The sequence below is a fragment of the Bipolaris victoriae genome (genome assembly GCF_000527765.1).
Source record: "Bipolaris victoriae FI3 unplaced genomic scaffold scaffold_11, whole genome shotgun sequence".
Taxonomy (NCBI): Eukaryota; Fungi; Ascomycota; class Dothideomycetes; order Pleosporales; family Pleosporaceae; genus Bipolaris; species Bipolaris victoriae.
The window spans coordinates 363727-390804 of NW_014575381.1; the positions used below are offsets into that span (position 1 = coordinate 363727).

The following is a 27078-nucleotide window of genomic DNA, read 5'->3' on the forward strand; positions in this document are numbered from 1 at the left end:
GCTACTCTAGAGGCGGCGCGAACGAGAAGACTGTACGTCAGAGCCAACAAATCTTTCCACACCCCCATACGACACGCCACGCCTCCTCACTTGTCGCTGCTACAAGTCCTTCACTAACACAGTGCCAGGAGCCTTGCCAGTCTTCTCTCTGCGACGGTCCGACACCATCATGCCTTCCTTCTACCCCCGGCATAACATGCCACGGCTCTCTCCGCCAGAGTTCGTGCCCAGCTATCACTCTGCATGCGGTGCATCATACCCACCGCAACAGCCTGCTTATGCTGGTCCTACGATCCGCCAACAAGATGATGGTTACGACTTCGCAGACCGCTACGGCCAACTGGCCATCGCCATGCCACCCATGTACCCGCAGGCTGGCACCTACCTGAGCACTGCGCCCCCCAGTCTCCCTCCCAACAACTCGTTCTACGATCCCATGGGCGCCACTCTTCCCCCGATGCGCATGCAGTCTGGAAACTCGATGGCGGATGCAGCAATGCAGCAGCAGCAACAGCAGCAACAGCAACGGCTGCACGAGTACAACCAGCGCGTAGGCCAGCAGGCCAAGGAAGAGAAGCCCGTTGGTGGAGTCTCAGCCAAGTTGGACTACGACATGGAGGTCATGACCGATTTCGTATGCGACACAGCCCTGCGCCTCATTACCCCCGGTCGAATGATGCCTTCCACCTTCCGAAAATGGGTGCACCAAGTCCTTTGTGCCACGAGGCTTCCCTCGGCAACCATCCTGCTCAGTATATTCTATCTGTCCAACAGGATGCCGATGCTGGCTCACGAGCCAAAGACGGATACCCATTTGTTCCGCCTGCTTACCATTGCGCTAGTGCTTGGTAGCAAGTTCTTGGATGACAACACCTTCATCAACCGTTCTTGGTCAGAGGTCAGCGGTATCCAGGTTCATGAGCTGAACGAGCTCGAGTTGGAGTGGCTCCTTGCTATCAAGTTCAAGCTTCATCGCGACCCCGCCGAGCAACAGGGCTGGACCTCTTGGTCAGAACACTGGAAGGAGTACCAAAAGACCGCTGCTGCCCGCGCAGATCGTACTAGCAAGCTTAGTCCCATTGACACTACGATGCACCGACGCTCATTCAACTCCAACAAGCCGCTTCCTCCTCTGCCGATGCAGCAGGCTTACACTCCATCGTATGACTATGCGCCCAAGTCTGCACACTACAACCCTCCATCTTATTCCCAGTACGATCCATGGAGGTCCGCAAGCGAACACTCCCCTGCGTCTGCACCTACCACGGGTCCCACCACTCCCGAGTATTATGGCGCGACGGGCACTTGGGCTCCCGTTGAGGGATATTCGCGTCGCACCATGTTCGGCTTCCCACCCTTGTCTCAGCCCGCCCCCGTACAGGCGTCCCAGCAGTCATCCAACTATGGCCCACCAGCTTACTCACAGTACACGCCTTCTGCATGGAACCAGCATGGCCTGAGTTGTGGATGTGCGTACTGTGTCCAAAGACATCCCCCATACTTCATGGCTCCCGGCTATGGCCCCCAGGCTGTCGCTGTCTAAAGCTGGCCTCGATTCGCTGGATGTCATTGCGACGCAGTCTTGTTGACTTTCCATGGATACACATTCGTCGTCCCATTTCAGCGCTTCCTTTGTTCAAAAAGTTTCTGCTCATTTACACAAAGTACCCCGGCTTACCGAAGCCATCACCCGGATCATCCAGTCCCGGCCACTGGATACGTTTGGTCGCTTCGATTCCCTCAAGCCTAGACTACCGGACCCTCCTACGGCGCAACCGCCCTATTCCCTAAGCTATTTGCACACATATTGGCGCCACTCCGGATCTTACGAAAACGCATCAGGCTTGCAATCATTTTGCACGATAGATTTCCCAATTGTCGTCCCCCCTTTTTTTCTTCTCTTTCTCCTTTCGCTCTTTGTTATCATGGGTATTACGTTTTAGACTTTGGTTTGTCCATGGTCTGATAGGAGCATGTCAGCGAAATTGTGGGTTCTCGGCGTTAATGTTTTACCACCTGGGGTGCCACCTTGCACTTTTACGATTGTTCATTTCCTCAGCGCTTCCTCTAAGAATATGCACGGGAGGGCTCCTTTATCCATTGGTTCATGGTTGTTTCTTCTTTGGGGCAGGCTGGCGCTTTCAGGGCGCCAAGTCACTCCTCGCACTCCATACGTTGGTGGCTACCAACGGATCTGCCATTGCTGGAGGGCTGCTTATCACGTTCACGAATGTTTTTTTCTTTCCTTCTTCAATTGTGGCCTTCCGCTGTAGTCGGGTTGTAATTAATGGCACAAGATGGGCGATAAGGAATTCGCTTTTTTCTATTCGGGCGGTGGGAACAAAATACCTCTCGCTTTTCTACAGGCTTTTCCCAGCCTGTGCATCATTTCGGGCAAACGGAGGAAGTATTATTTTGGGCTTTTTCTTTGCTTTTTTCCCTTTCTTTCTTTAGTGTACTACTGTTATACATTGAAAGATCCTGATATCCCGGGACACACCAGAATGCGAAAAAAAAAATCCTAGAAAAGCGACGAAGTCGCATAAGGAAAACATGACTCTTCTCAGGTTCCAAATGTGGGTAGTGATGGAGTGTTTTTTCTTTGCTGTGTATGATTAGGTCGTTTGGGGAGGTGTGAGGGCATGAGTTGGGCTTCATAGGCCTTTGTTGGTTGGCAAAGCAGGGTATTAGAAGACAGTGACTTCTTCTCGTAAGCAGAAAACTAGTCTAGTATATGCGATTCAATCTGAATTGTTTTCATTTCGGCATATTATTTGCATAACGTGCGTTCCTGGCTGTACATAGATACTTCGTAATAGTATGATAGTGGAGCGTAGGAAAGAATAGGATGGATGCTACAACGGTCTGTGCTGGTGTGATAGCCGCTTTGCTCACATGCGAGACATACCGATCTTGAATTGATTGTGTATGCATCCTAACATCATAGCTGACCTCAGCCCCGCCTAAAGAGGGTAGTATCTGAAGGATAAGTATTAATTGAAGGTGCATGTCTCTCTTTTCATGCTGACAGGCCTGTATGAGCGGGCGAACTACTCCCCGAAATCCCCCGCGGGCAGGCAGCAGCATGCGATGCACGAGGCTGACCAACACACGAACCCTGACCAATCAGTCTCTCGATTCAAGCTGAAAACAGTGAACAACAGATCGCGCAACCCCATGCCAAAATTTGTCCGAACACGGATTCCCTGCTGAATGGCGAGAAAAGACGGCGAGTGGATTAGGTGGGCCTATAGCAATGTGCTGCGCAACGCTAGCCAGATACATGGCTCGGTTATCTCACTACGTCAACCATGTTAACTCCGTTATGCCGCGTTTCTTGCCCGCTTGAGACTCATCTGCAGTCTTACCGCCAACTCTGGACGACCAGAGACCGCGTGGTCTAATCTTCTTCGTCCGCCTGTAAGAAGACGCGCGTGTCTGAGCCTTTGTGTGTGTGCACAGCCAGCCACAGCCGCAGCAATTAGTGAGACCGAGCCTAACGCTTCACAAGTACACATACATATATATGCAATGTCTTCCCTGGTTTCGATATTTTCTCGTCGCTTGAGACTACAGGTAAATGAAGCGCGACTTACACAGTACCGACGCAAAGCTCGGAGCTACCAGTGTTTCTTGCAAACACCACAGTTTAGTACGACAATCAAGATGAGCTCGATCGGAGGCGCAACTATTGGTGCCGGGCTGTATGCTGCAGTGAGCAATCCAGCGCAGATTGGTGCCACACCCGAGGACGCAGCGGATAAGAGACATCATTTGAAGAACGGCAAGGGCTTTACCAATCCATGGGACAGCTATGTCGATGCTACTCCATGGCAATTGCTCACGGGCCTGGGTTGGTAAGACCCATGTTTCTTTACAAACAAATATCTATGCAGAAATCATAATCTGACATACCCATCCAGGCGCAAAATCACTGGTCAAGTAAATATCCCGGACACCACGCCACCCACTGTTCCCGTTCACACTGCGTCTTTCCTTCCCACTCGCGAAACTCCCAAATTACGTGCAACATGGCTCGGCCATGCATGCTATTACGTCGAGTTTCCTAGTGGGTTCCGCGTACTTTTTGATCCCGTCTTCGAAGACTGCTGCGCGCCCGTCACCATCAAGAGTCTAAAGCGGTTCACGCCTCCTCCTTGCGAGATAGAAGATCTACCGGTTGTAGACGCCGTAGTCATCAGTCACAATCACTACGATCACCTGAGTTACCCGACCATCCAGCGGCTGCACAAAAAGTTCCCTGAGGCACATTATTTTGCGCCCTTGGGCAACAAGGACTGGTTTCTTAAAAGCGGTGTGACCAAAGTGACCGAGTTGGACTGGTGGGAGAGCAGAGACGTGCAATTACAAGAAAAAAACGACGCCGTATCTATTGTTCCGAGTGGCAATGCAGAAGCGGACAAGAAGGTGGGTGGGAGTGGTGCCATCACCGCGACCATTGGGGCACTGCCTTGTCAGCATGTCAGTGCCAGAGGCCCCTTTGACAAGTGCAAGACCCTCTGGGCTAGCTGGAGCGTCGAATCTGGTGGCTCAAAAGTATATTTTGCTGGGTATGTCTACGAACGATGTTCTCACCTCCCACACCTTTTATGATTTTTTCTCTCTCTCCGTTCAAACAATCCAATTTACTGACGAGCAAATGTTTTCTCTTCTAGCGACACTGGCTACCGAACCGTCCCCAAAGGCATCCCCGCAACAGAAGACGACTACTCGGCCGCATACTCGCATCTCCCTACGTGCCCGGCCTTTGCGCAAATCGGCAAACACAGAGGCCCCTTTGATCTTGGCCTCATTCCCATTGGCGCATACGAGCCCCGCTGGGCCTTTAGCAACGTCCATGCAAACCCTAAAGACGCAGTCAACATCTTCGTGGACACTCGCTGTGTAAGGGCACTCGGCATGCACTGGGGAACTTGGGTTTTGACAGAGGAAGAGGTCATGGCGCCGCCAAAAGAGCTCAAGGAAGCATGTGCATGGAAGGGTATCGAGCATGGTAGAGGCGGCTTTGGCGTTTGCGATATCGGAGAGTCATGCGAGTTTGAAAGTGGAGCAAGTCCGGAGGAGAAGAAATAAAATGTTTCCGTGGGGAATCTATGTATGTGGCTGGGTATGTGTGTGGATTGCGGAAATGACGGTTGTTCAACTTTTGTTTTTCTGATACCCGGGGGATTCAGTTGTTGCGTTTTTTGTTTTGTTTTGGGCTGTTGAGTAAATGAGGATGTATATACATGGAATTTAGCTCTATTGCATTGTTTGATGCTCACAACTATTGTTTTCGACAGCTGATGTGTACGCAGTTGTACCAAATCCCCGCTATGTGGTTTTTGATGCTCTAAAATGTATACAATCGTGGGAGTTTGGTGGGAAAAAACTTGAGGTTTCCCACCAAGTCCTTGTTGACGAGTTGCATCCATTGTTGTCTTTAACATGCGAAGTTGCGTGGAATTAATATTAGGTCAGGAAAGTGATTTAATAGAAAAACATTACCTTCATCTTGTACATTTATTTTCAAGATGAATAGTATTATAGCCAAACAGATGGATAAATAGGTAGAGTTGTAGTCATGTTAGCTGAATAGACGAGACCACTAGAGAAGATAGACTTTAGTCATTCTCCTATGCATTACTGTATGTTACAACAACACACAGCACGCTCTTCCAAGACGCGCCCGCCACAAAAGCGACAGCACGTACCCTCGGCAATGCTTCTCGAGCATCTGAACCCCTGGTACCGCCCACCGTCCGAATTCGACCCAGCATCCCTAGCCGCCCTCTCATTCCAAGCGCCCGTCAAGCTCCTACTCCACCACACCTACCAGTTCCTCAGCCAGCTGCACTCGACGCCCAAGCCCCGCCAGGACCTTCCCATACGCGTCGTGTGCATATCAAACACGCACAGCCAGATCCCCGACCATGTCCCCGATGGCGACGTGCTCATCCACGCTGGCGACATGACCAACGAGGGCAGCGTGGCCGAGATACAAAAGCAGATTGACTGGCTGAGCGCGCTGCCGCACCGGGAAATCGTAGTCATTGCCGGGAACCACGACACGTTTCTCGATCCGAGGGTGCGGGCTTCGCTGCCGGAAGCGCAGCGTCGAGGCGCGTTGAATTGGAAGAGAGTGCATTACTTGCAGCATCGACGCGTCAGTCTCACAATCAAGGTCCAGCCACGTGTGCATGGCGACGACGATGCTGTTGCTGGTATCAGTGTGAACACGCCGTTGCTGGCTGCGGAGCAGTGCCAGAGACGCATACGTATATATGGCGCGCCGCAGATACCCGCCTGTGGGCCGATGAATGTTCACGCGTTCCAGTACGAGCGGGGTCAAGATGCGTGGTCCGAGACTGTGCCTGAGGACATAGATATTCTGGTCACGCATACACCACCGAAATTCTACCGCGACCTTTCGTTGCCAGTGGGCCTGGGCTGCGAGCACCTGCTGGCCGAGGTTCGGCGTGTGAAGCCTGCTCTACATGTCTTTGGTCACGTACACTGGGGGGCTGGACAGACGGTCGTCTGGTGGGACAAGGCACACGATGCCTATGTGCAAGGGCTATCAATCCAGTCCAAATGGACTCGTGGGCTGTTGAACCCAATCCTATGGTGGAATGTCGTAAGGGTCATATACCGCGGCATAAGGGAACTACTATGGGATCGTGTATGGGGAGGCCAAAGTCCCAATACTATCATGGTCAACGCAGCCCAGATGCATGGAAACACAGGGCGTCTGGCCAACTCCATCCAAGTCGTCGACATCTAATGTTGCCCATCACGGTATACCAGTACAAAGTCGTAATCGTAATGTATAAATGAACACCTTTTTTTTTGATCAACACAGCAATAGCACTTCATTGTCGGGAAGCCTTTTCAAACTAAAAAGGATTCTGTTGATTTAGCTCGACTATCTCTCGCACGAGAAGCCAAGTTCAACATGGAGACCAGGCAGTTTCGCCGTTCCCCGCGACTTTATTGTGGTCATGAAACCATAAATCGTGCAAACCATGCCATGCCATATTCCACCACTGAGAGCCACTTGCGCGCATACGCTCAGAGACGACGACCACGGCGACCACCCTTTCTCCTGGTCGAGTCGGATGGGGTAGGGGTGACGTCCTCGATACGTCCAATGCGCATGCCAGCACGGGCAAGAGCGCGGAGAGCGGACTGGGCACCGGGGCCGGGGGTCTTGGTGCCGTTACCACCAGTAGCTCGGATCTTGACGTGGAGAGCGGTGATTCCGAGTTCTGCATATGTTTAGTCTGTGCAAAAAAAGTAACCCCTCGAAATGGCCCGACTTACCCTTGCAGCGAGCGGCGACATCCTGGGCTGCCAACATGGCGGCGTAGGGAGAGCTCTCGTCACGGTCGGCCTTGACCTTCATGCCCTGTTGTACTGATCAGCGACTGTCGCATATAGCGATTGCGTTTTGGGCGCACTTACACCGGTGACACGGGAGATGGTTTCGCGGCCAGACAGATCGGTGATGTGGACGAAGGTGTCGTTGAACGAGGCGAAGATACGGGCAACACCGAAGACGAGCTCACCCTACAAGATGGTCAATTCATGCTGCTGCTGTTTGCAATTGTCTCGCCATGACGAACCTCGCGGACCTGGGGTCCGAGCTGGATGTTCTCCTGGGGAGCGCGGGCGACCTTCTGCTTGGGAGGCATGTTGGCGGTAATTACGATCTGGGCGTGACTGGCGGATTCGTGATGCTGTCGGCGACTGCAAAGACGAACTTTCTGGTGGGTGGAAATCGCTTGTGTGCGGAGGAACGTAACGCCGCTGTTAGCGCGCCAAGACGCCGACCTAACTTTTCTCTATCAGCCGTGAGACGCCTTCAGCTCTTGCCTCTACTTTTCGCCATGGGCTGAACACCAACACGCCCACCCACGCACAGGAGCGTGCGACACCACTGCAACCATGCAAGACGGCAAGAGTGTTGGCCTCATTGGCATGGGCGACATGGGCAAGATGTATGCTCGACGCCTAAGCAGCGCTGGATGGAAGTGAGTGCATTCGCGCGTGCCATAGTCCTCGCTCGACTGGTTTTGCAATTGGTAAGTCACAACCTCCTTCACTCCCCTCACCCCCCTGTTATGATGACCGTGAGTGCATTTGGCTCGAGTACGGCGTCGTGTCCGCGCTGTTGCCGTCTTGGTTTTCAGCATCTGGCCACGGCGTCGTCCATGATGTGAATTCTCGCTACCTAACTTTATACAACTCTGAACTACACCAACTCCCATCCGCTTAGTTCATACTTGTCGCACGAACTTTGCTAACCAGTTGCTCACAGATTGCTGCCTTGATCAGCTTTGCTAATTCGATGCCTCTCAAGGGTCCACGCTTGCGACCTCCCGGATAAGTTTGATTCATTAGTAGAAGAGTTCAAGGACTTTGTAGGATAGCACTTTTATATAACCTCAATGAATGAATTCATGCTGAGACTGTGCCAGCCTAAAGTGGAAATCATGCAAAACGGCCATCTTGTGTCTCGGTGCAGCGACTACATCATTTACAGCGTTGAGGCCAAGAATATCGATGCGGTTGTGAAGGCCTTTGGTCCTTGTATGCCGATGCTCCTGCTGCTGCTGACATTATCCAAAACTGACCTGTCTTGCGTATAGCTACCAAGGTTGGCGCCATAGTTGGCGGGCAAACCTCATGCAAGACCCCAGAAATGGATGCTTTTAACAAGCACCTTCCCAAGGATGTCAGCATCGTCTCCGTGCACTCCCTACATGGGCCTGGTATAGATCCGAAAGGCCAACCGTTGGTGTTGATCAAGTACCGCGCCTCGGATGATGAATTTGCTTTTGTGGAGAATATCATGTCCTGCCTTGGCTCCAAGCACGTCTACCTTAGTGCTGAGCAACACGATCGCATCACAGCGGATACGCAAGCAGTAACACACGCCGCTTTTTTGAGTATGGGTGGCGCATGGTATGCCAACAACCAGTACCCGTGGGACAGCTCCCGTTACGTTGGTGGTATCGAAAATGTCAAGATGAACATCACTCTCCGCATCTATTCCAACAAATGGCACGTCTATGCTGGACTGGCAATTCTCAATCCAGATGCCAAGAGGCAGATCAAGCAGTATGCTGAATCAGTCACTGAACTGTTCAAGCTTATGCTCGCTGGGCAGCGGGATGAACTACGCGAACGTGTGCATGCTGCGCGTAAAGCTGTATTTGGCGACAATGCAAGTGGCAAGAAGCTATTGCTCCGAGATGACCTGCTTGACAAGTTTGCCCTAGGCACAATTCCAGAGAAGAAGCTGAAAAATAACCACCTAAGCTTGCTCGCCATGGTAGACTGTTGGTGGAAGCTGGGCATAGTGCCCTATGACCACATGATTTGCTCCACGCCGGTAAGAACCAACCATTTTTTTTGAAACTCGACAAAACATACATGAACTTTCCTTGGTTCACTGACCACTGCATTTTTAGCCCTCGCGCATGTGGCTCGGAATCACCGAGTATCTCTTCTGCAACCCTGCTCTACTCGAAGAAGCCATTGACACGGCCATTGATGACAACACGTTCCGCGCCGATGACCTCGAATTTACTTTCGCAGCCAGAGATTGGAGCTCGCGTGTTATCCTGGGCAACTTTGATGGCTACAGGGATAAGTTTGAACAGATTCAAAAATACTTTGAGCCCAGGTTTCCCGAGGCAACTAAGCTCGGCAATGAGATGATTAGGGTTATCCTGCAGAAGACTCAAGATAGTTGAGCATGGTGGAGATGCGTATGTTAGGTATTCTGCAACTCACTTTGATGAATAATAGTGTCTTCGGAATGATATATGTTATTTCTTTCGTTACTGTAGTCATTCTGCTTTCACCCTTGTGCTCTTCGCCCCAAGTACCCCGCCAAGTCGCTCACGATAACAAAGTAGTTAGTAGATATAGTAGTGTAAAGACAATGACATATGGCTAAAGGCGTGACTTCTCTTAGTACTAGCATGAAGATATAGATACACTGGTTCTAAGCACTCTTTCCCGCCATCTCCCACGCCTTCTTGAAAGTTAGCTTTTCAATTACATCGCTGAACTCCTCACTTAAGAGAGGCCCCTCCTGATAGCAGAAATGACCTTTCTCCATCCACTGAGCATACCCTGCAAGCCACCCCATCACAAACCGTTTCGCTTCTTCCCCACCCCCAAACGACTCGTAAAGAACCTCTATTCCCGGCATTTCACTCACTTCCCCCCTGCTTGTCTTTTCTGAACTATCATACACGACTTCAAATTTTACTCCCATGTGTTTCTCTGCCAATGCAACAACCTCGTTCCAAGTTCGATTATCCTCCGAAATGAAGTACCGTTTCTGCCATGTCCCTGGAGGTTTAGCCAGAAGATGCGACAGGTACTTGCCGGTTGAGGAAGTATGTGTAAACGATACTGGAACATTCCCAGAACCTGGTATCGCAGCGTATTTAGCGGATAGGGAGACGACGATTGGTAGAACTGTCACGTGTGTGGGGAGCGGAACGTAATAGTCCATGAAAACGCCTGGGTGGATCACTGCAAACTCTAGTGATGTCTGGCCAAGTGCTTCAGTTATTCTTTTGTAACCGGCTACGTGTAAGGCTAAAACAGGGTTTTCAGCGTGTCTGATTACCGACGTAATTAGCTACTATGACGCGTATAAGAACTAGAGTTAAAGATATTGAACTTACTCGTCAGTAAAGGGCAAGCCGCTGAATAAGCTAGGTATGAGTCTCTTGGTTGTACTCGAACGCTCAGCGGCTTCAATAAGATTCAGCTCTTCTTGGGAACCCAAAGGACCATTGAAGATTGAGATCACTGCTGAAACTCTATTCTGTTCAAGTAAAGTCTTGAGCTGGTCGGCATCGGAGTAGTTGTTCGCATTGAGAACGCGAATCTTGTTGTCCTCTTCGAATTTTGGATTCGCCTGTATAATGGAATCTAGGTGAGTATAGAATTGGGCTGGAGATTAGAAGGAAGGGGAAACAAACATACCTTTCGGCTCAGAACAAGGACTTCGTACCTTCTATCTGACCTCAGGGCGTCGATAATAGCATGGCCGAGACCGCCGGTTCCGCCGGCAACTGCAACTACGGTAGACATGCCGATCAATTCACTAACAAGGAGTTCGACGGTATAGAATGATGGGTATAGAACACAACGAACGCCCGGTGAAATATGGTTGAGATTGAGGGATATGCCTGTTTCCGATTTATCAGCACTGATGCGCTCTTATACTCATTCCATAGGTGTGGCATTGGTCCGTCAAAGTTCGACCGGCCGTAAATCTAGCTCTTTCCCTATCTACTTGGCGTCGACACCAGGTTGCTTGAAATATCCTATCAACGGTGCCAGGCTTTCGGTCGACCGATGAAGTCGGAGATAAAGTCGCCCAGCGCCGAAAATATAAAGCGCGCTTGGAGCCTTTACTGCTGCTGCAACACCACTAGTGGTATTTTATTTGATATGCACGTCGGAATAGAACATGTAGAGGTAGCTTGTTGATCTTATCTAGGTAAAATTCAAAATAATATTGTGATGGTGTTGATATTTCGTAGTAAAGGTGGCTCGGGTTCACCAATCTACTGACAGCCCGGATCTCTCAATAGTCAAAATAGGGTCGAATGGGAACAAAGTGTCTAATCAGACGTGCAAATACACCATATGTACGTGCAGAACACGCCTTTCGTGTATTCCGCTACTTAGTCTGGATCACAACTATCTATGCTTTCACAGTTTCAAACTATTACTCTTTTCAGCGCAATCTTCTTTGCTATTTCCAAATGACATAAATCTGTGATAAAACACTGATACGGGCCTCTTTATCAGTCTAACCGGCGGTATATCAATATCAAACCTTGGGAGTGACCTTGTAGGAATTGTCTTAGTTACTCTCTTAGCAAAGAAGCACCCATGGCACATATATATCCTCTCAAACTGGAATCATAATGTGTCCACTAGAGAAGATGAATTAGGTGCGCGTGTGAGAAAGTTTCAATGCCTGAGTCTTGCTCTGTATAGTTAAGGAGTACGTTGGATAGATGTAATGGCGTGCTTGAAAAAAAGGACATTGAACTCGAATAAGAAGGCCACAAGGGTAGACGATGAACGATACGGGTTTATGTTAAAGCAGTGACGTAGCTCGGCATACAAAGAAACCTGAGGATTTGGGTGACCGAGAGGATACATGTGTGCTCTGATTTTCGGCCAGATTTCGCGCGATTGTTAGTGCTCAGCAACACCACCCCCCTGCTTCACACATGCTAATGTAACCTCACTTCTTTCGCGCACGAATGGATCAAGCGAATTCCCGAAAACAAAGCGCTCTTCGTGTCCTGCTATGTATAGAATGGTCGCAAGAGATCAGCAAGGTTTCGGCCCCATCCCACTCCCACCAAAAATACGACGAGTCGCGTGGATGTACTGGGGCACATGGCGCAAAGTTTGTACTGTGGAGACGCTAAAGTGATCATCATGCTCTTGTTCAGGTGACTCTCTCCCTACCTAACTTATTGCAGAGAAAAACTAGAGTTTTCTTTATAACTATGATATCAACGATACAACATATAGTATAGGTGTCATTCCTTAAATCAGAGATATTACACGCTACCTCGGCCTGTGTGACCCCTTTACCAGTGACCCATATACATCAATTCCGCAATATATCACAATGGAATTTCATGATTTTAGCGGCAGTTCATTCGGCGAATTAGAGCAGTGAGTGCGCAAATATGACAATCCCTTTTTCTAAAATCTAAATTTAGAGATCTCTCTTGCCACAAATGGGCATTTTACATGTTGCAAGTATAATGACTCAAGTTGCATATGGAACTAAGATCTGCACAGTGAGTTCGGCTCTGTGTCCCGTATCTGCACTTAACTCGTACCTGCTCTGGCAACTGCCGCTTATTATGTTCAACATCCTGGAGTACACCTTTCCCAAACGCCAATCAGACGATATGCCAAGCGAGATTGAGCGTTCGACAACACGAGAAAGGATTGAGAAGCTTTGATCATGCAGACTATTGGAGCCTTGGTGGAACAATCCAGTCAATGATGCTTCGCGAAAAAGAAAACTGGACCAGATACGAGATTAGAATATGAAAAATACATAAAGAGGTTGAGCATCGCCGTCCATGTATAGCATCCATCTCGCGGCGTTATCTGTCTTACATTCGTTCCTTGTTTCTCATCTTGAAGTAGCTGCTCAATCGATCGGTCTTATCCATTCATCACTTGAGCTACTCTAAACAATTTTCGGATTCACGACAGATTACTGCAACCCGACAAGCATGCATCTGTCTAGCATCTTACTCATTGCGGGCTTCACTGCAGCGCGCGTGCTTCCGCGTCAAGAGGCGACTAAATGTACGAATCCCGTTAAGCGTGTCGAGTTCCGTACCCTAGACAACGTCGCCCGCAAGCAGTATACGGATGCCGTCAAATGCCTGACCACCAAGCCCTCAATGCTCGGCCTGAGCACAACCTTATACGATGACTTTGTCTACGTGCACACTCAACTCAACACAGAGAGTATGTAATTGAATTGGAGATGACCCAACAAGTATCCGGATAGCTTCCCAGCTAAACCTTTTCTACAGTTCACTATGTCGCCCAGTTCCTGCCCTGGCACAGATACTTCGTGCATCTTTACGAGAAGCAACTTAATGGCTGTGGTTACACAGGCCCCATGGTGTAAGTTTTGGTGAGATCCATACGTGATGTGAACAAAAGGGAATTTGCCTGACACAAACGACAGGTACTGGGATTGGACCCTCGATGTCGCAGATGTAGCTGGGTCTGATATATGGGATGCTGAACACGGATTCGGCGGCAATGGCGGTAACAAGACTGAAAAAACAGCCGATGCTCATAACAGGGAATGGAAATGCCTGACCGACGGGCCCTTCAAGGACATACGCCCGGCCTATGTCCTGACAGAATATGCACCGCACTGCTTATCGCGCGACTTCTTCGACGGCACCTCTCGACCCGGAACTATGCGTAGCTCGGCCTACACACCCGAGGCTATCGCCACCATTAACGCTCTAGACACCTTCGTTGAATTTGAGTTCGAACTCGAGAACCGGCCACATGGCTCCATCCATAGCGCAGTTGGTGGCAAAATGGGCGACATGGGTCCCTCTTCGTCACCCAATGAGCCATTGTTCTTTTTGCACCATGCCCAAGTCGATCGCCTGTGGTGGTTATGGCAGCAGGGTAACCCGTCAGTCCGCAACACCGAATATGCTGGCAAACGCGAAATCACTCCAGGCGCTGGTGGCCGCCCCCTCCCCCCTGGTGAGGTGGCTCCTGTGGATCCTCCCGCTGCTCTCACCGACGTTATGCCCTTTATGAAACTGGCAGACGATCTGCCTGTCTCCGCTATTATGACCACAGAGAACGACCTGTTATGCTATACCTACTAAAGAGGATAGATAGTATAAGTTTTTCCTTTCTAGAATACTTCTTTCTCTACTTCTAATGCTATCCGATATAAAGTAATAGATTAAATTTTTTATCTTACGCAGTAAGGATATGAAGAAAAGTCTATATAATCTCTTTAGTATCTTTTAATTTGGAACTAAATACCTCTATTCACTTCTTACTACAATGATAATGATAACTATTAGTGATAATCAATAGTAAATCTATACTCAAAAGGGTCTATCATCTACCCTACTAAACTATGATCACTATGTTGATCGTGACAATCATAGTGGCCGCTCATGGTGCTTACGACCGGTAGAGTATTTATAGTGAATATGGCCACGAATATATGGCGGGTCGATCTTGCGGCACTGAGTAGAGTTGCAATATGGTCATGCGTAGTGATAGCGTCCATTGTTCATGTGAATACCTTGGTAGAGTCCCGATGCTTAGAATAAAGTCAAACCAGGACGGCATTGCTTAAGTTGCAGCATGTTGGAGCCAAAATACACGGAACGACGTCGGCTTTGGCCGACACGCAAGCGGCACCTCAGTAATGGTAGCGGCCCGCCTTGTAGTATGGGCTAAGTTTGGGAATACGTGGGGATAAGCTTGATGATCAACTATCTACCTCTGATTATTGAACAGGTATCACAAATGGTGAACCACGTCCAACCAAGCTTGGAATATCAACCTCCTCAACCAAAGAAAATGTTCGACGAGGGCAAGCGTTGAGTTGTTTAATCTTCAGTCTCTCACTAACTTACACTAAAGCCTTCCTAAACTGAACAGCAGTTCTTGTGCGAAGCATGCGCGAACCCCTTAAGAAGCAGATGTAAACTTTGCCCTTAACCCCTTGGTTGCATGATCACCCATGGCAGCCAAGTTCGCAAACGAAAAGATCTCCAATACGCTGATGTTCAGGCCCAAAGTTGCCTTCCACCAGCTGCGCAGCTCGACGGCTGCCAGGCTGTCCAATCCAATGTCGACAAACGAGCGGGCGAGATCGATCTCGTCATCATCCTGAATGGGCTTCAGAAGAAGATCAAAGACCCAAGCTGCAATCTCCCTCACGATGAATTTGCTCGTGTTGGGGTCATCTAACTTGTCAACGTTGGCCGGCAGCGTGGCGATGAAGCCCCTCAGAGCATCTCCAACGGTGCCAGCACCACTAGCATCGACGCCATGGGCTGCGGAATCCCGGTTGGAGTAGGTCGCCAGACGACGATCCAAGGATGGCTAGTGTGACGGCCTGGAACAGCTCCTGCTGCGACATGACTGCACTCTCGAGCCACTTCGATCGTTCTAGAGTCTTTGTGTTTTCCGCAGTCCAGCCAATTCCCTCGACGGCCCCCACGTCAATAGCTGACGCAGGCAGGCTTTGGCTGTGTCGATACTGCACGAAGGCATCCATAAAAGTATTTCCCGCCGAGTAGTTGGCTTGTTCGGCATCCCAATGATACCGCACATGGAGCTGAATAGTACAAAGAAATCCAGATCTACTTGTCGAGACGCAGTATGCAGATTCCACGTGCCCTGAACCTTGGGTTGCGTCGCGGCCTTCCAGTCAGCCAGAGACATAGTTAGCAGCGACCCGTCCTGCAACACCATGGATAGGTTGAAAATGCCCTTGAGCGGTTCTGGTGATGCAGAAATGGCTTTTTCCACGTCCACAAGACTGGAAACACCTCCCCGGACCACCGTCACGGTACACCCTTTTCTTTCCATCTCGCAAAATAGCTCTTTGTGCGCCTCAGCTCCAGGACTGTGTGATAAAAACATAAAGTGTGCTGCACCGTGCTCAGCCATTCACCGCACGAGACCACGACCCAGTCCGCCGAGACCTCCAACGAGTAGATAGGATGCATCGCTCTTGAACCTCATGGTGGAAAACCGATGCGAAGACTGCGGCAACCCCTCAGACTCACCCATAGACAACAACATTTTGCCAATATGCTATCCAGCTTCCATGAACCGGAGACACTGCTGAAAATCGCGCGCAGAAAACGTCTCTGCAATGGTCAATGGTCGAATTTGTCCCTGAGAATAGAGGTCCATGATTCGAGCGGGTAATGGTCCAGGGGCGTCGTCTGCTTCATCTCTCTTCAATTGATTGAGGATGTTAATTGTGATGAGTGACACATTGTTCAGAAGTAACTTCGAGGGTGTCCGAGTTTTGTTGCCTGTTTTTCTGACGAGGTTGATGAGCTTGTCCTCCGGTCCAACGCATTCGCATGAAGCCGCAAATAGGTCCCCGGACAGCGTGTTCAAGACCAAGTCTACCCCGCGCTCATTAGTTGCGTCCTTGATGCCACGGACAAACGATCCGGTACGAGAATCGAAAATTCGATTCGGAGAGATTCCGAAGGTCTTCATCAAGCTTTCTGCTTTCTTGTCACTTCCGACAGTTACGTAAATTTCGGCTCCAATCATTTGACTGATTTGGATAGCAGCGCTCCCCACCCCTCCAGATGCTGAATGAATCAACACAGTCTAAGAAGCCCATCCATCAGCATAACGTTACAATTATGGTAGGGGAGAGATAATTGTAACTAACCGGATTTTTCTTGAGCTGGCCGACATCGATCAGAGAATGAATAGCAGTAGCAAAGGCCAAGGGCATTGTGCTTGCATCCTTTAACAATAACTCGTTCAGGATTCGAGCGCAGCATTTCCTGGCCACAGTAACGGACGTGCTGAAGCATTCGGACCCAAGTACGATCACTCGGTCCCCAGGGGAGAGATCTGTGACGTGGGAGCCAACACGGCGCACAGTTCCGGCAGCGTCAACCCCCAGACCACTACCAGAGAGTGCACCGATTTCTGCGGCATTGAGAACATCCTGTGAAGAGAAGCCATTAGTACCGAACACTGCCCCTCATCTAGTGAAGGATTAGAAACATACCAGATAGCTCACACCCGCTGTATCAACATCAATTTCAACCTCATCTGGCCCGAGGGTTCGCTGTAGTGCATGCACTACCCACTTTGACGTGTCAGAGTCAAATACAAGCCTCGAATCATTCCTGATAAATGCCATACGTCCTGGGTTTTCAACCTCTCCCTGCATTGAGAAAGGCTGCATGCGCCCTACCAGAACCGAGTTCTCGTGGATTACATATTCCATCTCGCGCAGATATGTCTCGGTCTCAACACGTTTCCTAAACTGCTCGAACACATCAAGCGTTAGAGCCACCGCAGTATAATTTACAGTGTCCAACTCGCAAGTAGTGAGATCGACGCCAAACTCTGTGCGAGACGTCCTAGCCACGCCGATTGACAGCGAATAACGCGGGTCTTTGCACCCCACCTGGCTGCTTTGAGTCACCCAAAGCGCCCCTGAGTGTGATCGCTGCAGCTCGCGCAAGAAGTGTTGGAATCTAGATAGGTTGGAAGCAGAGATATCGTGGAAGAATGGTAGAGCAGTATCCACTAGGACAATGACATCTGATGAGGGAGCCAACGACTCTCCAAGGCTCTGAAGCGTCACCTCGTGCCCACGAGACCGCAGCTGCTTTTGGAAGACTATAGCGGTTTTTGAGGACCCTGAATCGGACACAAGGACTGTGAATTTGAGTGTCCTATGAGGCGAGGCTCTGTTCTTTGGCTCAATACCATTGATGTTTTGGCTGACGTGACCTTTCTGCAACTCATCCCATGCTAGTGCATCAGCAGAGCTAGTATTGGGACTGGTAAGCATGTATGCCATGCCCTGAAGTGAGGGAGCCACATCAAAAGCGAGGCTGTCCAGGCCGTTGAAACCCGCGGCCCGCATCTCCACGTCCCACCTCTCGGGATTGATATACGGCTCGTCCGCCCGATTATCGTCTTCACCAGCCCACCACCCGGACAGGACGCCGGTAACGATGTTGGAGTACTTGACGTCTCCGCAAAGCTCTTCTAGGAGCAGTTTTCCGTAAGGGTGAAGAAGCCGTCGCACATTGACCAGTGTTTCGCGGAGACTCGTAGTGGCGTGCAACACGTTGGATGCAACGATGAGATCGAAAGATTCCGGAAGGAATCCCTGGCTCAATGGATCCTTTGTGATATCCAGTGTCTTGAAGATTAGGTTAGGGTACATCTCGAACCGCGACCGGGCGGCCGGAAAGAAAGCGGCCGAGATATCAGTAAAGGTGTATGTAGAATACTGAGTCACTCCAAGAATCTTGGCCGTTGTACCGCCCGTTCCTGCTCCAATCTCTAGGATCCGTTGACTTGGATGGTGGTGGCCGAGCGCCCTGAACAGTGGAGTCCGATTGACCATGTTCAAGTAGTCATACATTTCCAATAGTGTATCGTCGCTTAGAAGCAGTTCCACTGGGCCGACTTCGCCCTTGCACAACGAAACAATGTTGTCCACGACTCTGACCATGGCCGTGGCGCAGGCCCCAATCGAGGTTTTCGATGCCTGCTGAGCAATGTCCTTCACCACTAGACCAGAAGACCTGGCATCATCATGTGCTCGCAGCCAATCGTGGTATTTTGCAAGGTGCGAAACACTCTTTGTCACCCCATGCTTCTCCAGCTGCGACAAGCTGTCTTCAATGCATGCTTTGGTCAGGCGACTTAGCATCATGGCATTCTCTGTCCAACCCGGTGGCGAGGAAACCAAGCTGCTCAACGGAACAAAGTCAATTCCCTGTCCCCAGTGAAGTCTCGCACCGCTCCCGCTATTGGTATCCACTGTGGTTACCCCCAATGGCTGAATCAGTGTATCCTCCAGAGTCATCACCATCGTGCCATTTGCTGCATATGCTTCGGCACTTGCGCCTAAAGCGCCTCGCCTGAGCGAATGCGCTGATACATTGCAGGTCATGTTGGACACGCAGTCGAGGATGTTGATCTTCCCGAACCGGGTCGGCAAAGGAAGTTGGCCAATCTTCCACTCAAGTCCCTGGTACGATGCCGCATAGACCCCCTGAAAACAAGCATCCATTTTTGTGGGATGAATCGGATAGTACACAGTCTGCTTGACGGTAGAGACTACCGTGGCCGACGAGTACAGACGTGAAGACGACGACCGAAGCGAGCGGACTCCCTGGAAGCTAGCTCCGTAGTCGACCCCAGTCTTGGCTAAGATCTGATACCATTTGGCGGGATCAGTGGAACGAGTAAGATCAGATGAGTGGTTATCTTCCAGAGGCTTCGAGAAGGAGGTTCCGCGTCGGATCCGGCCTGAGCAATGCTCAACCCAAGATACGTCATTGTGAGAGCTGATAGTGAAATCGTACCGACTGCCGCATCGCCAAAGCGAAGTCATTATCTCAATCGTGTTGTATCGGTCCAGCACCATAGCATGACTGAGTTGTAGGTTTTGGATCTGATATCCCGCATCGCCTGCGCCAACCTGCCGCACCGCTTCAATTGTCATTGCAATGTAGCCTGCCGCAGGAAACACTGCATTTCCAGCCACTTTGTGCTCGAAGAGCCAAGGGAAATGTTTGAAGAAGAGGACGTTGCGCCAAGATGGTTGATCATCCGTACTGAACACATTCCTAGCCCCCAGTAGCTCATGTCGAGGGAATGGCGACTTTTTCCACTCTTTGATGCTTCGTGGCGCATACACATTTGACATGGAGTGGTCCCATGAGTACGTCGGCGCATCCGCCAGGACCTGCGCTGTGCCGTCCGGGTCGGTGAGCACATCCATATGCAATGCCTGATCCTGTGCAAACAGCTGACCCACAAGGCCTAAGAAAGATTCAGAACAGGGCTTCGATCTCACAAGACATGATTCATAGCCATGAGTAACAGACTTGTCATCGAATATCTGATGAAGAGGCCCCGAGAGGGCCGAGTGAGGACCTACTTCGAGAAAGAAGAGGGGCTGCTTGAATCTCTCCAGAATTGCCCCAACTGCTTGGTTGAACTGCACCGGACATTCCAGATTTCTCTGCTAGTACTCAGTGTTCAGAGTAATCTGTTCAAGCCCTCCGGCCACCGAAGAGGCAAATGGAATCGATGAGTCGGTGCCGCTCCCTAGGTAGCGGTCCAACAAGGACTTGTACCTGCCGCCAACCTCTGTCATGTACCAAGAATGGTATGCAGTGTCGACCTTGAGCTGGCGTGCTAGCGCAGTCGAACCGGTTTTGATGGCACTGGTCACTTCATTGACGGATTCGAGATTTCCTGAGATAGTCACACTTGACGGTGAATTCTCGCAAGCAACAACAACGCCAGGTACAAGGAATGGCTCGATCTCCGCCTTTCCCATACCAACGGCAGCCATTGCCCCGACCCGCACAACTTCTGCTGAGATCAAACCTCGATAAAAGCACAAATCATGGCCTCGCGCGCCGTCAGTCTTCCAGATGCATACGCTGCCGCCAGCTCTCCGGAGGAATGGCCCACCACCGCAAAAGGCTTTACGTTAACCTCGGCCAGTGCGTCCACCAGTGCAATCTGCACAGCTGTGCAAACTGGCTGCGCGTACTGCGCTTTGTGGATGTTGCTACATTCCCCATTGTGGATCTCTTCTATTAGAGACCATTTCGGGGCCTCTGGAAGTTCTGCAAGAACACGCTCACTGAGAAGCAGTGACTCCTTGAACCTGGCGTTCGTCTCGTATAGACGAGCGCCCATCCCGGGCCACTGAGCCCCTTGACCGGTGAACACCATGACGATGTCTGGTCGCCGTTCTGGCACGCGAGAAGAGGGAAACGTTTTCATCTCTCCATTCTTGACTATAGAGTACGTACGGAATGGCAGATGAACCCTCCGGGCTGCCAACGTGTAGGCGAGGTCAGAGACCGCCTGGGGCTTTTTTTGTAGGTAAGCGTGGTTCTTCTCCACAATCTTGACGAGAGACTCGGAGGTGTTTGCAGAAAACAACAGTAACGAAGGCCCACAGCAGCCCGAACTAGGAGATTGAGCAGGAGTAATGTTCTTCGCCGATTCAACGACGGTGTGAGCATTTACGCCTCCCATGCCGAAAGAGTTGATGTCCACTCGGACGGGACGGTCTAGGGGCCAGGGAATGGGTTCTGTAGGCACCGTCAAGCCCCCTTCTTTGAACGGAATCTTTGGATTGGATGTCTCGAAACGGATATTGGGCGGGATGATGCCCTTCTCAACAGCCAAGATGGCCTTGATGAACGATGTCAGACCCGAAGCACCTCCCGAATGCCCCATGTTAGGCTTGGCCGAGCCAATGAAGATCTGCTTCTTCTCGTTGTAGAGGCGAGCAATTGTCGACGCCTCGATCGGGTCACCCACTTTGATTCCCGTGCCGTGGCATTCGACAAAGGGTGTCTGAGAGCAGTCGGCGATGCCGGCCATTCGATACGCTTGCCTTATCAATGCTTCCTGCGTCAAAGTGCTGGGGACACTAAAACCTGCCGTCTTGCCGTCATCGTTGACTGCGCTGCTGCGAATGATGCCGCGAATGGGGTTCCGGTCACGCAGCGCTGCAGCCAACAGCTTCAGGTACACTGCATTAATGGCTTCTCCGCGTCCATAGCCATCCGCGGCCGCGTCAAAAGACTTGCACGAGCCGTCCTTGGACAACATGCCTCGTGTTAACACGATAACGTTCATTGTTGGTGTGAGTATGAACTGGCAGCCAGCCACAATGGCCGCGTCGCACTCTCCCATCGACATGGCGGTACACCCCTGCGTCAAGGCAACCAGTGCTGAAGAACACGCTGTCCTGGTACTTATGCTCGGTCCGCGTAAGTCATACTCAAATGAGATCCGGCTGAGAACACTAAAGTCCCCTCCAATAGCTACTGGGTACTTGCCGTACATTTGGAGATCGTGGAAGAGAGTCTCCCTCCAATCGTCGCTGAACGACCCAACGTAGCATCCGATGTTTGCACCACGGTAGTTTGCTTCTCCCGCACTCTCGAAGCACTCGTGTACAACTTCCAGAAGGTGACGCTGATGTGGATCAATGTATTCCAGCTCAGCCTTGGTAAAACTGAAGAAAGACGTATCCAGTTCCCCTAGGTGAGCATCGATGAAGTACCCATGCTCAGTGGGAATTAACCCATCACCGCCGAATGGTGAGCAGTGAGTTGCAATGTCATATCGCGAAGGAGGCATCCGCGATCGATCGTTCCCTCTATTCAACGCAAGATGCTCATGTGCGGGGTACGATTAGTGCTGGAGAAACATGTGGTGGTGAGGAAAGGATTGTATCCGTAGGAATCGTATTGGTGACACTTGGTCTCGGCTAAGAGGAATCAGACACCAACCACAATCCCATCAATCATAGGCAGTTCCTATTATGGCTTTGCTGGAATGATCTCAAGTATCTTCTAGACGCCATCGCATAGCTTTTACATGCGCTCATAGAATGTCCGCCTATGTTTTTCGAGAACAAGTATCTGGTCTCGGGAAGAAATCTTCAAGCGTACGGATTATATGAGTTGAGAAGGAGGCGAATCTCAGCTGGCTCTACAGCAACACTGAGTCTATTATCTGGGATGTATTATCCTCTTCGAAGACAGGTGCTGGTTTGCTCTAAGTATATGTCTTGACAGTTACTCGCGGCACTTCGTCCTCCACTCTCGTCGTTCCAGATTGCTTACGCGTATTGGGGCCATGGAATTATGGGATACGGGGATCTCTGCACATACAATTTGTGCAAATTCCCCCTTAAAATCTGTGTTGTGTTCCTGTAGTTGCTCAAGTTGCCGAAATGGCCTCGCGCTATTGTCAGGAATGTTTCAAGCGCTCAGGTGGATCAGGTATTAATACGACTCAAGTGCACTGTCAATACCAACACTCCACCTGGTTATGACAGCCTTCCCAGCGGACGGCATAATGCCTTTGAATATCGAACAATACATTCTATCCCCATTACACGCTTGAGCCGTCGCCGCAATCCATGCGTCTAGAGGGAGCGATGAGGCTGATCTGGCTTAAGAGTTGAAATGCCATATTTTACACAAAAACCACCATTTCGGCACTATGCGATTCCAGTTGCAATTGCTGCAACATTGGATCTGCTAATTCGTCTCTGTAAGCAATACTAGCGACATGCGCAACCTAATAATCACAAAGCTGGTGGCACCGCCGCAACACGAGCACTAACTATGTTCGCCGCTGCAGTTCCAGCTCTCCGACCAAATACTGCGCCAGAAGTCAATCCACTGCCTCCAGGATAATTGCTGTAGAATAACCCTCCAAGCATCTCACCGACACAAAACAACCCACCGATCTCCCTGCCGGAGTTGGAAATGACTGCAGTACTCTCAGGGTTTACGGCCAGTCCGCCAAACGTAAAGGTGACTCCACAGCATACTTTGACGGCCATAAAAGGGCCTTTATCGAGTGGAAGCGCCCAGTTAGACTTTGCCAGCGCTAATTTCTTGGTTGAAGATTGTGTTGAAACCCCATCTTTGACAGCTGGATCCCAATGTTTATTTAGGTTTTCCGCTTGAGACACGTAGACTGCCTCATTGTACTCAGTGATTGTCGCAACGAACTGCTGAGGATTGCTCAGTCCCGACTTCGCAGCGAGCTTCTCTGCCAATACTTCCAAAGTAGCGCCCCATATCTTTTGAACACGTTCGTCTCTATACTCTTCGTCGCGCAACCATGGTATCGCGTGTTGGTCCCAGACTTGGAAAGCTACGCCTTCAGGCTGCTCGTGAATAGCCCGTCCGAACTTCGCGTAGGTGTAGTTACGCATGTCAACCCCTTCATCGACGAACCTTTCACCGTTGATGTTGATCATTAGGCCAAGCGGGTATCCAGACTTTGTAAACTCATTCGACACGTCGCGATCGCCACTATTTGCAGGAGCATTGGCATCCCAGCAGGTAGAATGGCAGCCAGACCAATTGCCCGCTTGCTTGGCATTGACATCGCGAATCGCGAATTCCAGCATTTCGCCTGTGTTGAAAGGCGTGCCACGGACACGTGCAACATCCCAATTAGGGCCAAGATACTGGGAGCGCATACGCGGATTCGCTTCAAAGCCTCCTGCTGCAAGAATGACGGCATTGGTCGTAACGAGTGTATCTACGCCCTCGCATTCTACCATGACTCCTGTCACGGCACCTGACGAAGAAGTGATGATGCGTTTGGCGGCCGTGGAGTAGTATACCTCCACATTGTTCCGTGCCGCACAGGCTTGATGATCCGCAATCAATCCTTTGCCACCGTCCTGTGTCATGAGCGCTAGGCCGCCCCAAAACTTCAAACGGCCATTGACCTTGTACGCCTGGCGATTGAAAGAGAGCTGGAACCTGATTCCGTTTTTCGCAAGCCACTTGACAGCTTCGTTGGATTCGTCGATCAGTGCCTGGCTCAGCGCGGCATCCGAGCGGCCTGAGCATATACGATGCATGTCGTTGCTGAAATCATCCTTGGTATACGGCTTCATGTCGATGAGTTCTACTATCTCGGCGTCAACATTGTTGACAATGGGCAATAGGTCGTCAATGCCATTATGAGTGGTGCGGAAAGCGCCTGCTGTGAAGTAACTGTTTCCTCCAGCCCATTCCTTTGGCGCTTTTTCAACAAGAACAACACGACGGGCGCCAGCTTGGGCGGCAGCGATGGCGGCGGAGAAGCCTGCATTCCCGCCACCAACGACCAGAACGTCGATGTTAGGATAGGAGACAAGAGGATGCATGTTAACAAAATACAGTCTAATAAAATAAGGATATTCTTCTTTACTACGACTGTGATGTCTGTAGCTATATTGAGTTAGTAGGCTAAGTAGTTAGTTAACACGTTACGAGAACGTAGCCTTATCTCTCGATTACTAATCTTTAATAACTACTTTTCTAACTCTAGAACTTGTCTACTGTATTTCACTACTCAATGTTGATATATCTTTATTTGTGAAGATTAGTTAATAGTCAATAGTTTTATTCATAGTATGTATGATTTTGAGTTAGGAAATTTTATAATGACATTTGATAGTGGTATATTATAGTAGAATAAGATTTTGAATGATGAATAAAGAGTTAAAATAAGAATAAACATATGGTTAGTTTTAGAGCTTTACGTTTCCTATCTATTGACTATATGGTAGATGATATTAGCGTAGCTCTTCTCCCGTCTACATTAGTCGCGGCGTACTTTCTTGATAGCAGCTTCGTGGATAGCTTCTTGCTTACGCGGGAGCCTAATACGAGAGACATCTTCGAGGTGCTCTAGGAGGAGCTTAATCGTAGGTAAATTGGGCTCGAAGCTACGCTGGCATGCTCTACCATAGATTGCGTCAATAGTACGTGGTGAAATACCTGTGGTAGTGCTGATCTGGGCAGTATTTTTGCCACCCGAAGGTGACTTCAGCGTCACAATGAGCGCACGGATATAGGAATCAGTGTTGGGAGCCATAGTATAGTTGAAAACACCAAAAGATTGAGTATATAGACCATCACCAGCATCAACACCAGCATCAACACCAGCATCAAAAAGTCGGTGTGGATGCTAAAACAGTTGGACCGATAGACCAGTCGCTAATGATACACTGGCAAGGACTTTTGGAACATACCTCTGTAGGAATGCCTCACATAACTGAATACGTAAGGAAATGATAGAGAGGTTTGATAACATTTAACCACAGATATAATAACTATAAAAGCGAATTGATAAAACTAGCCAGCAACAGATGAGATAGCCATCTTTTGTGTTCCAATTTTTTTTCGATTACTAAACAGGACTCGCATCACTTCTTGACGCACCTGCCATCACATACCTCAAGCCAAAGAGTACCGCACCCAGGCTTGAAGTTACAATTGCCATAGTTGTAGGCGCAGTACTGGCTGTCATTGCAGTAGTTGTCGTCGGTCGAGCAGTTGCAGTCTGTTGCACGGCGGAGCAGGGCCCGTTTCTCGGCAAAAGTATTCTCGCTGCCTCGGTGCTTGCCGGTGAGGATGTATGCGGCTTCAGCATTACCAAAGGCGGCCTCGGTAGCAGCGCGGATGATACCAATCTGAGAATGGTCGGCCGTGCGGACAATCTCCGCTGCCTGGTCAAGAACTTTGTCTTGTTCCGGAGTCAGCTGGTGCTGGTTTCTGTAGCTGTTCAGGCGCTCAAGTTGGGTACCAGCGACGTTGCTGATATAAAAATCAGCCTTGACGAAGCCAGCAGTAGCCATTGAGTTAATACCGAGGACCGCAGTAAGAGTGTTGGTGAAACGCATCTTGACAGTAGAGAATGTAAAAATATGCTTCGTTAGTTAAAAGCTTCGTGAAGAGCCGAGGAGATGATCTGCAGATTGACATGAATTCATGAGGTGCTCAGGGCTCTATTTATATTTGAGATGCTCGTTATATCTAGAGAATCTCTTTATTCAAGGTTCATTACCAAAGTATTCCAAGAGGTTAGCAATTAGAGTACCGGCCACTCAAGGCAGCGTCTATTCTGGAATGAAGTCCGGGGATGCTAGTCGTACCAGATTTCGTCCATCCAAGACGGAGATCCTTCTTTGGAACATTTTGCTGAGGTATTGGTGTAAAAGGTGATCAGGAGAATGTTTCTCTCTTGTTCTAGACCAAGTTGCCTTGATACACACACACACACACACACACACACACACACACACACACAATTTATTTACGCCCGGCGGCCGAGCCGAAACGGCTACTACCGCTATTCGGCGAGTACATATATTGCTGCTGAGATACATACCACAAAACTCGGAACAATATTTTATAAGGCTACTGC

General features: G+C 49.9%; 12 protein-coding genes across 12 annotated transcripts; 5 read left to right on the top strand and 7 right to left on the bottom strand.

The window, feature by feature from the left end:
• Positions 1 to 169: 169 nt before the first annotated feature.
• COCVIDRAFT_12833 (hypothetical protein) lies at positions 170 to 1543 on the top strand (the record flags this gene model as incomplete). Its single annotated transcript, XM_014704938.1, has 1 exon — positions 170 to 1543. One exon carries the CDS (start codon positions 170 to 172, stop codon positions 1541 to 1543), a length of 1374 nt encoding a protein of 457 aa, XP_014560424.1.
• Positions 1544 to 3666: 2123 nt separating this feature from the next.
• Positions 3667 to 5094, top strand: COCVIDRAFT_12834 (hypothetical protein; the record flags this gene model as incomplete). The annotated part of the gene is made up of 3 exons (XM_014704939.1): positions 3667 to 3857; positions 3924 to 4571; positions 4677 to 5094. 3 exons carry the CDS (start codon positions 3667 to 3669, stop codon positions 5092 to 5094), a joined length of 1257 nt encoding a protein of 418 aa, XP_014560425.1.
• Positions 5095 to 5722: 628 nt separating this feature from the next.
• On the top strand, positions 5723 to 6784 carry COCVIDRAFT_88938 (hypothetical protein; the record flags this gene model as incomplete). Its single annotated transcript, XM_014705070.1, has 1 exon — positions 5723 to 6784. One exon carries the CDS (start codon positions 5723 to 5725, stop codon positions 6782 to 6784), a length of 1062 nt encoding a protein of 353 aa, XP_014560556.1.
• A 287-nt stretch (positions 6785 to 7071) lies between these two features.
• COCVIDRAFT_34518 (hypothetical protein) lies at positions 7072 to 7694 on the bottom strand (the record flags this gene model as incomplete). Its single annotated transcript, XM_014705071.1, has 4 exons — positions 7072 to 7268; positions 7324 to 7408; positions 7465 to 7569; positions 7626 to 7694. 4 exons carry the CDS (start codon positions 7692 to 7694, stop codon positions 7072 to 7074), a joined length of 456 nt encoding a protein of 151 aa, XP_014560557.1.
• A 253-nt stretch (positions 7695 to 7947) lies between these two features.
• COCVIDRAFT_89192 (hypothetical protein) lies at positions 7948 to 9761 on the top strand (the record flags this gene model as incomplete). The annotated part of the gene is made up of 5 exons (XM_014705072.1): positions 7948 to 8033; positions 8363 to 8423; positions 8481 to 8592; positions 8652 to 9397; positions 9477 to 9761. The coding sequence occupies 5 exons, from the start codon at positions 7948 to 7950 to the stop codon at positions 9759 to 9761; spliced, it is 1290 nt and encodes a 429-aa protein (XP_014560558.1).
• A 254-nt stretch (positions 9762 to 10015) lies between these two features.
• Positions 10016 to 11121, bottom strand: COCVIDRAFT_89153 (hypothetical protein; the record flags this gene model as incomplete). Its single annotated transcript, XM_014705073.1, has 3 exons — positions 10016 to 10643; positions 10710 to 10959; positions 11010 to 11121. The coding sequence occupies 3 exons, from the start codon at positions 11119 to 11121 to the stop codon at positions 10016 to 10018; spliced, it is 990 nt and encodes a 329-aa protein (XP_014560559.1).
• Positions 11122 to 13310: 2189 nt separating this feature from the next.
• On the top strand, positions 13311 to 14447 carry COCVIDRAFT_89015 (hypothetical protein; the record flags this gene model as incomplete). Its single annotated transcript, XM_014705074.1, has 3 exons — positions 13311 to 13551; positions 13620 to 13713; positions 13778 to 14447. The coding sequence occupies 3 exons, from the start codon at positions 13311 to 13313 to the stop codon at positions 14445 to 14447; spliced, it is 1005 nt and encodes a 334-aa protein (XP_014560560.1).
• A 325-nt stretch (positions 14448 to 14772) lies between these two features.
• Positions 14773 to 14925, bottom strand: COCVIDRAFT_89277 (hypothetical protein; the record flags this gene model as incomplete). Its single annotated transcript, XM_014705075.1, has 1 exon — positions 14773 to 14925. One exon carries the CDS (start codon positions 14923 to 14925, stop codon positions 14773 to 14775), a length of 153 nt encoding a protein of 50 aa, XP_014560561.1.
• A 345-nt stretch (positions 14926 to 15270) lies between these two features.
• On the bottom strand, positions 15271 to 22491 carry COCVIDRAFT_34522 (hypothetical protein; the record flags this gene model as incomplete). The annotated part of the gene is made up of 9 exons (XM_014705076.1): positions 15271 to 15638; positions 15733 to 15922; positions 15952 to 16238; positions 16431 to 16941; positions 17006 to 17290; positions 17354 to 17434; positions 17486 to 20344; positions 20390 to 20653; positions 20713 to 22491. 9 exons carry the CDS (start codon positions 22489 to 22491, stop codon positions 15271 to 15273), a joined length of 6624 nt encoding a protein of 2207 aa, XP_014560562.1.
• Positions 22492 to 23446: 955 nt separating this feature from the next.
• On the bottom strand, positions 23447 to 25033 carry COCVIDRAFT_23435 (hypothetical protein; the record flags this gene model as incomplete). The annotated part of the gene is made up of 1 exon (XM_014704971.1): positions 23447 to 25033. One exon carries the CDS (start codon positions 25031 to 25033, stop codon positions 23447 to 23449), a length of 1587 nt encoding a protein of 528 aa, XP_014560457.1.
• Positions 25034 to 25470: 437 nt separating this feature from the next.
• Positions 25471 to 25746, bottom strand: COCVIDRAFT_88959 (hypothetical protein; the record flags this gene model as incomplete). The annotated part of the gene is made up of 1 exon (XM_014705077.1): positions 25471 to 25746. The coding sequence occupies one exon, from the start codon at positions 25744 to 25746 to the stop codon at positions 25471 to 25473; it is 276 nt and encodes a 91-aa protein (XP_014560563.1).
• Positions 25747 to 26077: 331 nt separating this feature from the next.
• On the bottom strand, positions 26078 to 26554 carry COCVIDRAFT_12843 (hypothetical protein; the record flags this gene model as incomplete). The annotated part of the gene is made up of 1 exon (XM_014704940.1): positions 26078 to 26554. The coding sequence occupies one exon, from the start codon at positions 26552 to 26554 to the stop codon at positions 26078 to 26080; it is 477 nt and encodes a 158-aa protein (XP_014560426.1).
• Positions 26555 to 27078: the final 524 nt, after the last annotated feature.